This window comes from Brachyistius frenatus, unplaced genomic scaffold (genome assembly GCF_029030835.1).
Source record: "Brachyistius frenatus isolate BFR_SWC_R1_liver_20210118 unplaced genomic scaffold, ASM2903083v1 Contig_5, whole genome shotgun sequence".
NCBI lineage: Eukaryota > Metazoa > Chordata > Actinopteri > Embiotocidae > Brachyistius > Brachyistius frenatus.
In genome coordinates, this window is record NW_027210604.1 from 870,113 (window position 1) to 882,801 (window position 12,689).

General features: G+C 41.5%; 1 protein-coding gene and 1 long non-coding RNA gene across 5 annotated transcripts; one reads left to right on the forward strand and one right to left on the reverse strand.

Annotated features, from left to right (window-relative positions):
- The first annotated feature begins 792 nt into the window (after positions 1-792).
- On the forward strand, positions 793-7,002 carry LOC138631381 (heterogeneous nuclear ribonucleoprotein A/B-like). Of its 4 annotated transcripts, none has more exons than XM_069716275.1 (9): positions 793-902; positions 2,225-2,517; positions 2,656-2,824; positions 3,009-3,167; positions 3,751-3,882; positions 4,300-4,408; positions 4,512-4,661; positions 5,480-5,573; positions 6,066-7,002. In XM_069716275.1, exons 2-8 carry the CDS (start codon positions 2,249-2,251, stop codon positions 5,551-5,553), a joined length of 1,062 nt encoding a protein of 353 aa, XP_069572376.1. In that variant the 5' UTR covers positions 793-902; positions 2,225-2,248; the 3' UTR covers positions 5,554-5,573; positions 6,066-7,002. The 4 variants fall into 4 exon arrangements, with proteins under 4 accessions (XP_069572376.1, XP_069572405.1, XP_069572396.1 ...); XM_069716304.1 differs by having other exon boundaries at positions 797-902; positions 2,235-2,517; XM_069716295.1 differs by having other exon boundaries at positions 817-887.
- Positions 7,003-9,501: 2,499 nt separating this feature from the next.
- Positions 9,502-11,333, reverse strand: LOC138631468 (uncharacterized). The gene is made up of 3 exons (XR_011311721.1): positions 11,242-11,333; positions 10,506-10,654; positions 9,502-10,163 (listed from the first exon to the last, which is right to left on the reverse strand). It is a non-coding gene; the product is annotated as an uncharacterized lncRNA (long non-coding RNA).
- Positions 11,334-12,689: the final 1,356 nt, after the last annotated feature.

Consider the following 12,689-nt stretch of genomic DNA (forward strand, 5'->3'; position numbering starts at 1 on the left):
GCGGCATTTATTACTTTTACTTATTCAGAGGGTGGCAGTTGAAGGCAATTGTGATCCGATCACCCAGAACAGATGTTAATCCCAGGTGTGTCAAAGGATCTATTTGAACACAAAAATAGGAAACCCAGAAAGTAATCAAAGTACCGCGTGGCCACCTCTATGAAGCTTAAAGTTTTTAACTTCTGATTCCTCCCTTTTTTTTCCCCCCGTGTCGCTGCTCAGTCTTGCATTACCTGCGAGGGAAAGGGATTTACAAGAATAGCGAACAGGACCTCCAAACCGGCTTCAAAGATAATACATTTTTATTTCACCATTATGATCAGTTTATTACAAATGCATTAAATAGAAATATCTTGAACTAACACGGGTCTATCAGCCCCAACAGCGTTCGTGTGTCTGCAGGGCTGCAGACTTTGGTCACCCAGTTAGAAACTGCAAACAGATGCCATCCCATAGTAAACGTTTGTTTCACTTCTGTTGCTGCTTCAAATGTATTGTATCTCCGAGTAAAAGAAAAGACACAAATAGATAGATTAGTCTTTTTTTTTTTTTTTTAATTTTTTATTATTTTTTTTAATTTTTTTTTAAAAACATTATGTAAGCGCGAAAGGTTTCCATGTTCTTGAAACAACAGCCTCATAAACGGCACAGCGAACAGGAAACAGGAAAAGACGTTTCGGCTGTTGAATTCGCTTTTGTTAAAGCGCATCCGCGAGGCAGCCAATCACCGACCGCCTTTATTCGCACGCGAAACCGCCTCGTCCAATCGGGAACGCTGTCACTCCGACGCCAGCTAGCTCTCGGTCACATCCGGTCGTATATATGTTGCCACGAGTTAGCGGCGAATTTGGAGAGTGTCCATTTTGAGCAACGGGTCAGCGTCCCCGGTATTTTCACTTAAAGTAAGCATGCTTTCCTGCTGTTGTCTTTTTTTTGTTTTTCGCGTATTGAAAAATACACGGGAGTCGTGCGCGTTTTTTTTATTCCGCGATCCTTTTCGTCGTGTCTCCCTCCTCCTCTCCTCCTCCTCTCCTCTCCTCCCTCCCTCCTTTCCCTCCTCCGCCGCCTTTGCTTTCTTTATCTCTTGTCGGCGGCTTCTCCGTTAGCCGTAGCTCCGCTGTTAGCCGCGCCGCTGCTAATGTACGTTTATACCGTTACGACTCGCGTTAATTGTTGACGCGTTTACGCTCTTGAGCTTGTTCGTTTTTTTGTTTTGTTGGGGGGTTTTCTGGAGGGGGGGGGGGGGATGTCGGTTTGAGATATTTATATATTCACCGCGTTACCGACAGGCTCTTAATCGCGTTATTTATTTATTCCTAGCCGTGTTAGCTCGTTAGCCGGGCCTGCTCTCGAGCCCCGAGCGGGTAACGGAGCAAAGCGCGGTCCGCTTGAACACCCGGGTTTTTTTTTTTTTTTTTTTTTAAATTTCTTTTTGTTCAGCATCTTTCTTGCAGCCGTGTGCAAAAAAAAAAAAAAAAAAAAAAAAAAAGCATGACCTTGTAATTTTTTTTTTTTTTTACAGCTGCAGTTTTAAATCTTAAAAAGTGCACGAGGATGCATTTCGACCGGTATTATAAGGAAAACTAAACACGTCTTTATTTAAATTGTGGCTTTTAAAATATGGATTAATGTTTGTCTCCCGTTTTTAATCATTATTTTTAATCCTTGGTAAGTTTTTGCATTTTATTGTTTAATTGATGCAACCTTCAGTTCTATCTTATACTTGTTTTTTTTTTGTGTGTGTGTTATAATGTAAAGCACTTTGGGCTGCATGCTTTGTAGTTAAATGTGCTGTTTAAATAGTTGCTGGCCACAGAAACGAAAGGTTAATTTGTATCGTTTGTTCTTTGATGATTTGTCCTTTTTTTTTTTTTTTGTTGCACGTTTAATTCACACAATGGAGTTGTTTATTTGTAAACTTGGTATCAGTGAGTGGCGGCTTACCAAAAAAAAAAAGGGGTGTCATCTTTGCTGAAGGGTATCTGTGGTCAAAAATCACATGGCTCACTTGTAAAAATAAGCGGAGTAAATGTATGAATTGATCCAAGGAGTCATTTTAATTGTAGCTCAGGCTGTTGTTTCCCCACAACCTCCTCCCCCCCCCCTCACCTCCCTTTCTTTCCCTCCACTCTTTTGTATTTTTGAGACCGTGACATTTTCTGTTGAATTTGTGAGTATTCGGTAAAGACCAAGTTCACTCAGAGTTTGTCTCGTCCCATTTCAGTCCCTTGAAGAACCCACCGTAAGAATGGCAGACGCTGAGACTCTGCTCATGGAGACGTCGGAGCAGAACGGCAACGAGGGAGAGGAGGACCAGAACGGGGCCGAGCTGGAGCTGATGAGTGGGGAGGACGCCCAGGAGGACGCCCAGGATTGCCAGGATGCCCAGGAGGGCCAGGAAGGCCAGGAGGGACAGGAAAGCCAGGAAGGCCAAGAGGGACAGGAGGGCCAGGAGGGCCAGGACAACGGCACAGATGGAGGCAAGATTGATGCCAGCAAAGGAGAGGAGGATGCTGGGTAAGTGTTTCACCACCCCTCCGCAGACCTAAATGATCAATTGGAGACGTACAAGTTTACAAAAAGAAGAATGAGTTGTGTATTCTTGTCTAAACTAAGTTAAGAAATAAACAGCATTGCGTCCCTCGGTTTTCGCAGTAAAATGTTCGTTGGCGGCCTCAGCTGGGACACGAGTAAAAAGGACCTGAAGGATTACTTCACGAAGTTTGGGGAGGTGTCGGACTGCACCATCAAGATGGACTCCAACACCGGCCGCTCCCGAGGCTTCGGCTTCGTTCTGTTCAAAGACTCTTCCAGCGTGGACAAGGTGAGTCCCCCATCTGACCACCCAACACCTGGTGAAACACAAAAGCAGCGAGTCTTCTGCTCAGAATGAAGTTAAATGTTTAAATGCCACTCGCTTCTAATTTACTTCACAAGGTGCCGAAGCGGTGTCCTTTCCGTTGCGCTCTAGTTGTGTAGCGTTGTGTTTAATGACGGTGTGTCCGCAGGTGCTGGAGCAGAAGGAACACAGACTGGATGGGCGTCAGATCGACCCCAAGAGGGCGATGGCCATGAAGAAGGAGCCTGTCAAGAAGATCTTCGTCGGGGGTTTGAACCCAGAGGCAACCGAGGAAACCATCAGGGAATACTTCGGCGCCTTTGGAGAGGTTGGTTTCAGATGGAGTTACTGGGAACATGCAAGAATTGACCATCTGCAGTCGATTTTTGTTGTTGTTGTTGTTGTGCTAAATCTCTCGTTGGTAGAGCATGAAAAGTGGTAGTTGTGAGGAACACTGATCGTTATTACAAATTCAAATCAGTTTGCAGAAAATTTTGAGTGACGTTTTTGCGCATAAACTTCCGGTCCTTGTGGCACGAGGTTTTATTCAGTGTTTGGTTGCATGTACTAATCCTTTATTGGTGCTCAATGAAGCTACAGGCTAATGAGCAAATGGCTGATTAAAACAAAGTTTCAGATTAATTTGAGGATCTTGGAAAATAACTTGATTCTTTGTCAGATGTTATGTCTCTCATTGCATAGCTGGGTGTCGCTCTGCTACTCGAAAGTTTGTAGAAGTTGACCCAAATGGTGCGCGTGTGGTTTAAACTGTAGACGAGACTTCACAGACGAGAGTTGGACTAGTTTATGCTCTTGGCGGCCAATCGGTGTGCAGAGACCATATGCAAAAGATCCCGACAAAATACCAACGTGCACATTATACACTTTCACCCTTTTGCTTCTGTCTGCAGATCGAAACCATCGAGCTCCCCATCGACCCCAAATCAAAGAAAAGGAGGGGGTTCATCTTCATCACGTACAAAGACGAAGCCAGCGTCAAGAAGTGTCTGGAGAAGAAATACCACAACATCCAGGGTGGCAGGGTACGTGCACAGATTCACACGCTGTGCTCACAGCGGTGGGAGTTTTCTGATGCCTCTTGTAGGGGTTGGTTCTCGTGTGGGCTCTTAGACGGGAAGGTTTAGTTGCTCCCAACTTTTGATCCACCAGAGATGAACTCATTGTAGTGAAGCCTGAGCTTCACCACGAATCCTGGGAACTGTAGTTTCTCGGGGGAGCATCTGTTTACATGGTGAATTTCAAAAAGTCGTGGCCTCCAAAGGGAAATGTAGTATATGTAATTCTGCACGTAGAGTGTTATTACAATCTTGAGGTACAGAAGTATCATTGTCTTAAAAAAACATATGCCCCCGTCGCCCCGCTACCACTTACTTTTTTGCTGTTTTTGCCAAGGAAGTCCTAATTTTTATTTTATTTTTTTTCCCCCATTTCCTCCTCAGTGTGAGCTGAAGGTCGCCCAGCCAAAGGAGGTTTACCAGCAGCAGCAGTACGGAACAGGTCGTGGAGGTGGCTACGGAGGCCGTGGAGGCGGAGGCAGGGGCCGCGGAGGTAAGATGGGGGTCCCCGGTTTTTGCTTTGTTGTACGATCCATGATGATAATGGTGGAAAACATTCTTTCCGGTTTTCATTTGACCTCTGCTCTCTGCCTCAGGTCAGAGCCAGGGCTGGAACCAGGGCTACGGAAACTACTGGAACCAGGGATACGGTAACCAAGGCTATGGCTACGGTGGCTACGGTGGCGGCTATGGCAACTATGACTACTCTTCTGGTTACTATGGTTACGGCCCTGGATATGAATACAGTAAGCACAGACGCACGTAACAAAGTGCACAGAGTGTGGATACCGTTGTGGCTTTAGCCTTGTGACTTCAGAAATACCAGTTTCAGTTTCTCTCCCCTGATGCCTAAACTGTGTTTATACAGGTCGATATTAAATACTAATTAGACCGTCAGCATTTTTAGAAGAATTTTCTTTTCTTTTTTTTTTTTTTTCTTTTCTTTTCTTTATTTTTTTTTTTTTTTTTTTTTTTTTTGCATAAGTGCCTTTTGAAGAGGTAATTTAAAAAAAATTGTTCAATCATGGCGACTTACAATGTTAATAGTCAATCTGTAATACCCTGTCCATTAAAAAACTTCCGTCTGAGAGCATATTAGTGTGATTTCTTCAGTCTGTGAGGATGTGGACTTTGTTTAAAGAAGCTCTATCACTTATTTATAGGCATTTCAAATTTGGAGCTCGAAACTGACTGGGTTTAAATCACCTCTGAAGACGACTAATTTGACATCATTTGGCAAATTTTTACAGGGTAAAACTCAAATTGACGTTTAACAGATATTTCATAGGGAAACCATTTTATTATTATTATTTATTGCACCTTTACAACCAACAATTCAAATGACTTTGTAAAAGTGATGCAGCACTGAGGTGCTTCAGAGGAGATGCATCATTAGATGTAGACTTAACTGTTTCCAGACTACCTGGATCGTGACACCAGCTCGGTACTTAGTCACCAAATTAATGTCAATCTCTCACTCTCGAGTTAATTATAATGTTTCTAAAAAAAGATATGTTGAACTATTGCTGGGCGACCGGTCTGAACTCCCACTATCTTTCCACAGCAGACCAGGGCAGCGCCAGCTATGGGAAAACCCCAAGACGGGGGGGACACCAGAGCAACTACAAGCCATACTGATGATCGCTCGGTAGTGCAAGGTATGCCACGGCGAGAACTAGATATTGTTGTTTACAAAACTTGAGTGTCATTCACGTGCTGTTCAATCCTTTCAAATGCACACCCGCTTTGCTGGAGTTTCTCTGTTGCTGTACTCGAAGCATTGATCTCCTGGCTTTTTCATTCATCTGTAGTTTTACGTTTCCCCTCCTGCGTGGCACATGCGTGTTGAATTGTGGCGTAGATTCAGTCCCAGCTCTTGACCTGACTGCGTTGTACTAGATGTCACTTGTTGAAAAGATATTCTGCGCCTTCTTTTCGATATTTTTATAACGTATTTTTTGTGGGGCGTTTTTAGCACTAAATTATAGACTCGCCGTTAAGACAGACCTGTGCAAGCGTACGAGGTGTAATCACATTTTTAACTCCCGAGACGGTGTTCATCGGTTGTTGCTTCTCGTTATTTAAAGAGTGTTTTGTAGAATAGACCTTTTTTGTGCTGCTTTGTCAGTAACCTGTGTGTCACCCCTCAGAACTCCAGTGATCCAGTGAGACCGGAGGCTGGACGGACACACTGAGCCCGACCCAACCTCTTTTATGACAGAAGACCATTTGTACAGACAACAACCGAAATGTAACTTTTCCATGTTTTTTTTTTTTTTTTTCTGTTCTTTTATTTTATTTTATTTTGTTTAAATCCTTTCATTTTTAGGTTTTACTTTTCCCTTTGGTGTTTTTTTTTTTTATAATTTTTTTTCTTTCTTCCCACCCACATTTCCTCTGACGGAAGTGTAATTTTTACTGTACTTTTTGGTACCTGTTTTGATTCTAATGTATTGTAAGGGTTGTATTTTACATGTTTGCTGGCTTTACAGGTTGAAAATCTTGCCGCTGTAAAGGAGCTTTTTTGACAAATAAAAACAGTTTTCAGTAATTTTATTTTTTTTTCTGTTCTGGTTCTTCCACGTACTGGGGTGGAAGATTTAAAAATAAATAATAAAAAAAAAAAAATACATTGTTGAATGGGTTTAGGATTAAAGTTCAGTTGTCAAGTTTAACGTCAATATGAATTTTTGTTAGTTTTTTTTTTTTTTTTTTTTCTTTCTTTTTCTTTTTTTTTTTTTTTTTTTTAAGTCTAGGAGCTTAAAAAAAAAATCTTTTCCCCTTTATGCGTAGACCAGTGTACCAAGAGGGAATTTTAACTCACCAGGCGACAGATTCATTTCAAAACTGAAAATGTCTTCAGGATATTATGAATTTACTAGTAAAGTTGACATCTGAAAAAAATATGGATCTGTAGGATGTAATGGGGGAGGTGGGGGGGGATGTTTGTGTTGTTTTAGTGCTACTGGTTTTAGAAATGACCATTTCTGAAGTTAAAGGTCTGTTTTTCTGAACAGGCTTCAGGTCAATGTAGTCTCCTTGGCCAGTGTCTTTAACATTTATAGCTAATAAACGTTCTTGTTTGTAGTGATCTTTGCATTTTTAATGTTAAACATTACTGTTAATCCTGAAGAATATAACCAGCGTTAGTTTGGATGTTAAATTCAAACATGTTTTAGGGCTCAAGTAAATTATTCCTGTTTCCAAAAACAAACTTAAACCCTTGAGGTTTATCAGCAGTTTTATTTTTTTATTTATTTATTTTTTTTCTTCAATGAGTAATACAGAATTTTCTGTTCTTTGAAGTCTTGATGGTTAGTTTGATTCCAATTTGAAACAAATGGCTGATTTTTAAAGCTTCAAAGGTTGTTTTCCACACATATGATTGATAGGCTAATCTTGTTGAAATGAATGTTTTGTTTGGGGTTTAAAAGATTATAAAGATCCCATTTCACTCACTTAAATATAAAATCATCAGGAGTTATTCTTCAGGCAGAATGGCCCGGTCTGCAACAGTGGTGGTGCTCTGTCTAAAGTTATGGACACAGCCTAAAGGGGTGAGGGTAGTATGAAAGGTCAGGGGTCACCATAACAAGGACAATCCAACTTGGCAGTGGGTGCCTTCAATATCTGCAGTAAACATTGAACTAAACTGCCAAATTGACAATTTAATTCGAGGGAAAATATAAAGGTTTTGTTAATATGAGAAATTGTTGCTGACCGAGAAAAATGAGTGAGCGTTCAGCCTCTCGGGATCATCGTAGCCGTGACACCTCGAGGTGTTGCGAGAAGAAACGTCTGTGGGCCGCTCACTTGCGCTTTGATATATAAATAGATTCGTGGGGTCGTTGGAGTTTCCCACTATTCATGAAGTTGGCGGTCCTCCCTTCCGCATGATGAAGTGTCCTCGGGCAAGACACCAAACCCCCAAGTTGCTCCTGACGACAGGCGATCACCTCTCCTGCTGTCGGTGTGTGAATGTGTACATGAATTATATATATTATATTCATATGTTATAATACATATATTATTTACATATGTATGAATTACATTAGATGAGCGGGAAAAAAGTTAAACCAAGTGTAAGCAAGAACTTCCACAGTATGTAGCTGCTGGTTTACAGGCCAGATGATTACATCTCTATTTATCTCTATCCTCTATTTATGTATCCCTCTCTATCAGTTAATTAATTAATTAACATATATATATTGTGGAAGTTCTTGTTTACACTTGGTTTAACTATTTTTCCACTCGTCTCATGTAATTCATATCAGTGTTGATGTAATACTCATTCTGGCCACAACACGGCAGTCTGGCGCTGTTTGCCCGCTCTATGTCGGGGAGAGGAGGAGTTGTTTTTTTCCTCCATTGAATTAGGAAAACTGGGTTACGACATTTTATCCCTTAAAGTACCGGCGGGCGTAGGAGGACTTCATAAAGAGAGAGCTCGGGAAGTAACGCAAGCTTTGAGGAAGGTCTCCTAAATGGAGAAAAGGAGCAACGACGTTTTCAAAATCAGTTTAGAGGCAGCAATACACCAAAGCCGTGTCTGGTCTGCCGGAAAAAAAGAAGTAGAAGAAGAAATCAACCGAAATCACGTGTTTAAACATTTAAAACAAACAAAACAAAAAGTCCGTGGTTTGAAAACGCTGACAACATTATTGTCCGTTTGTTCCTCTTCTTGTGTTTGCGATGAAAGAAGCTCGCGTTTTTCACTTACATTTTTACAGTCAGCTCGTCGTTTATTTAGCTTTGTTTATTTCTCTACGTGGGACTCAAGTGAACGGTAAGACTGTCGTACAACTCGTGTTTTTTAAATGTTTAACTTTCGGCATTATCCACGATAACTTTGGCCAAAAAAAAAATGAAAAGCTGGCAACAGTCGAAAGTAGTAATCAAAGTGCAAATGCCACTGTAATTTAATTTGCTTTCAAAGTTAGTTAATTGACTGGTGTTGGACGTGTCTGTTCCCAGCCGCTAGATGGCGCTGTGTATCCGTTTGGTTGACTAGATTTTGGTACTGTAAATACTGATTTTAGATATATTAACTTATTGTGGTTTATTGTTTTCTTCACAACCAGCGCTATTGAATTTGTCAGTTATTTTTTTTTATGTTGAATTTTGTGGCACTTTTTCCTCAGGTGGTTAATCCTTTAATTTTAAACCCCCCCCCATGTGACCGATTATCAGATTGCAAATGTTTCTTTCATAAGATTCATACCACAAAATAAAGCTCTTCAGTAAGGAAAAATGGGAAAAGCCTCATTGTGGTTGAGACCTGGCAGGATGTCCATTTAAAAAAAAAAAAAAAAAAAATGTGTGTAAAGGTGGTCCTGAGGAACATACTGTATCTGTACGTCATACAGATAAAAAAAACAACAACAAATGTAATTATTGTCGAGTCATTTTCTGCCAGATGCATTGGTAGGAGTCCGCTTCAAGTTCGGTATCTAAACTCGTGAAGGCATTGTCAGCGCAAGCCAATTCTTTGAATAACTCACTGTCTCGTGTGGCCGAGTAAAAGCACGACGGTGTCCTGCACTCATTACAGTTAAGTATTTAAAAGAGCAGAAAACCAACCCACAGTGACATTTGCACATATTTACATTTTAATGAACAAAATCACATCATATTTGCACCATAGCATTTTTATTTCAAGGAGTCTCTGCGAGTCTTTTGATTAAACCGAGTCTATATTTCAGCAATTGCCGGCAGTCTCGGAGCCTTAAATCTTCTGGACTGCCTGCTTGAAATGCGACATCCCGACGTCCAGACGCGCGCCACGCCCGTCTGACCCCAGAGGCCCGTGTGTCTCTCCGCTCGTCTGTCGGCTGAGAACGCGCCTTCGGCGACCTGCTTTGCTTCATCCGTCTTTTTCTCGGAGCACGTCTGTCTGTCCTCGGCTGTCGTCCTGCCGCTCACGGCAGGAACCCGCCTGATCCTGAGCTCCTTGATGCAAATGTCAGCGTGATTTAGGACCTCTGAACCGGAGAGAGAGCGCGGACGCACCGAACAGTCGGATTGCGCAGACTGACATCTTGTTTTCTTCTCTTTCTCCGGGCACCCTCCGCGGAGAAGCCGGGCCGCGGTGAGGAAAGAGTCCGTCTGGCCGTGCAGATTCTCCAGGCCGTTGGAGATCCGAGGGCCCGGCATGCCTGACATCGTTTCCCAGCAGGAAGGCCGTTGTCGGTGGCTTTTCTGCTGCCGTCCGTCCCACCGCGGCTCCCCCGAGGTCACCACCTCTGCTGCTGGAACGCAGCAAGAATTAAGGTACCGCGGTGTTGTTTACCACATTTTGAAAACAATAGATTATATCAACTGACATTATATGAGATTTGTGAGCTGACTGGTTTCCATTTGGACGCACACGAAGGCTTCTGAAAGATTGTGAAAGTTTTAATGAAGGTCTTAAAAACCTCTAAAAGACTGCTGCTGGAACAGTTTTTGTGTGTTCATTAAGTGTCCACCAGGGGGAGTGAGAGCTCCCGTGTAGAAACACTGCCAAGCTCGGTCAATGCTGAGCAACAGTTCTTTAGAAAGCTGTAAAAGTTGGCTTCAGTGTTCAAATGAACCAGCGGAGTTGAACTAACCGGTGGCTGCTGAAGCTGTCGTTGCGGCGCTGTGGTCCGGAGTCAGATCTGTTGTTTTCTGTGTCGGGAGCCACACAGCTCAGGGCTGAGACAGTGCAGGATGTGGCAGATAATGGATGGATACCCACGGCTTCTGGTTGCAAAGGTGGCTAAAATAAAATATATATATATATATATATATATATACGTGTAGAAGATGATAAATAATAAGGAAATCATAAGAAGCCACTGTAGAAGTGGCTGAATTCCAACAATAGTCTACTTTCTGATGTGGTTGAGGTTTGATGACAGCAATCAACCCAGCTCTGAAACATATTTAACCACGACTGCTTCACATATTGGTGAACCAGTATTCATTTTAGTATAAATTATTGTCATGGAATTCCATGAACCTCTCAAACCAGTGAATCAGTGATGGTAATCGTGTCCAAAAACTCATTTTAAACTTGCACTAAAACCAAATATGTCAAAGAATATGATAACACATTACATGATGATACAAAATCTGAATTTTGGGGGGAGGGGGTGAAAGTAAAATAATGCACAATGCATCGCGATTTTTCCCTTGAATGGAATTATGCAGACATGCATTAAAACACGGATGCATTTTAAAAAAAAATTTTTTTAAAATCGTGCAACAGTTGTGCAAACCGCTCCTGTGTATCAGTACTGGAAATCTATACATCTATATGTATAACAGAATAAACCACCACATGGATGTAGATTCAGGTATTACCAGATTTCAGTGGAAGATCCTCGTTTATTCCTTCGCTTCGCTGTGCTTCCTCCGCTCAGGATGGGCCGCTTCGATTCACTGCTTTTAAATACACACACACACACACACACACACACACACACACACACACACACACACACACACACACACACGCACACGCGCGCTCACTAGGTCAAACTCCCACCCTCTCGCCGTGTGTCACCCATCATCCCATTCTTCATCTCCTTAATTTAAAACAGAAAACATAAATTCTGTACGAATGACGTAGTTTTTGATTCTTAATTTTTTTTTATGTCAATAAATATGTCCAAACTAATAGATATAGAATCTGCGTTTTATTCTGAAAACAAAAGCTCAGTTGTTATGTGGATGTATCTGATGTATCTGACTTCAGTGGCTGTTATATTTTCATAAATTTAATATTTTAGAACTTCAAGTTTGTGTTAATTATATTAAAACTGCTTATATACATATTTTTTTTTATAATAACAGTGAATAAATTACCGTGTATAATGTGGTAGGAGTCGTTTGTAGTGACAAACCAACACAGAATTATGACCCAACTTTCCCCTTTAGATATTAGAGAGAATTTTAGGGTCTTTCAGCTCATTATTTTTCTTTTACGTGTACAGCTTTATTGTTTTGGTTTAGTCTCAATGCTCAAACGTGTCTCCAGCAGCTGGAAGCATCTTTTTTTTTTTTTTCATAAACCTTCTGCCCAACATCAAACAACAGATAGACAAAGTTAGTCCAGGGTTTTGTAGGGAAAGAGTCACATATTTCCCTCAACCTAAATTCCTGAAGAATAATGATAAGCTTAAACTGTGTTCACCGGTTAAGTAAATAAGCAGCCTACTCGATGACACGTGCTTCATAAGGAGAAATCAGTGTTGTGTTTACAGCACTCAACCAAAGTGCAAAAAAACCATAATGCAGGTTTCTGCTCGCATATAGAGCACCGTTGATGAAGTGCTTCAAAATATTTCCGAAATAGAAAAGCGCTTTACATTTCTTTCAAAACATATTTTTGTTAACTAAACAGTGGTATCTCAGCAGGGTTGCTTTAGCTTCTCCCTTCATAAGTGAATTAAAAATAATCTAAATAATCTTCCTCTGTACTCATTTGACTCGCAAATGAAGGAGGCCACCAGGGAGAAAACCTTTTGATTTCCAAACAAAAGCTCCAGAGTATGCTGAGTGTGCATGGACTGTAACCTCAGTCTGCAGGGCTGTTGGCTGTTTGCTCTGGTCACGCATTTGCTCTCTGGGCTTCACCTCCTGAGTTCAGCAGGTTTACCTGCTGTGGAAAGAGCAGGGCGATGAAGCGTGTGTGCCATATGACGTCATTGAAAAATCAGTTATTGCAAAAAAAAAAGTAGCAAGGTTTAGGAAATCACTGCCTGCCTGTGTGTTTGAGCCCATGAGATGAGCTGTTTTATGGGAAAGCT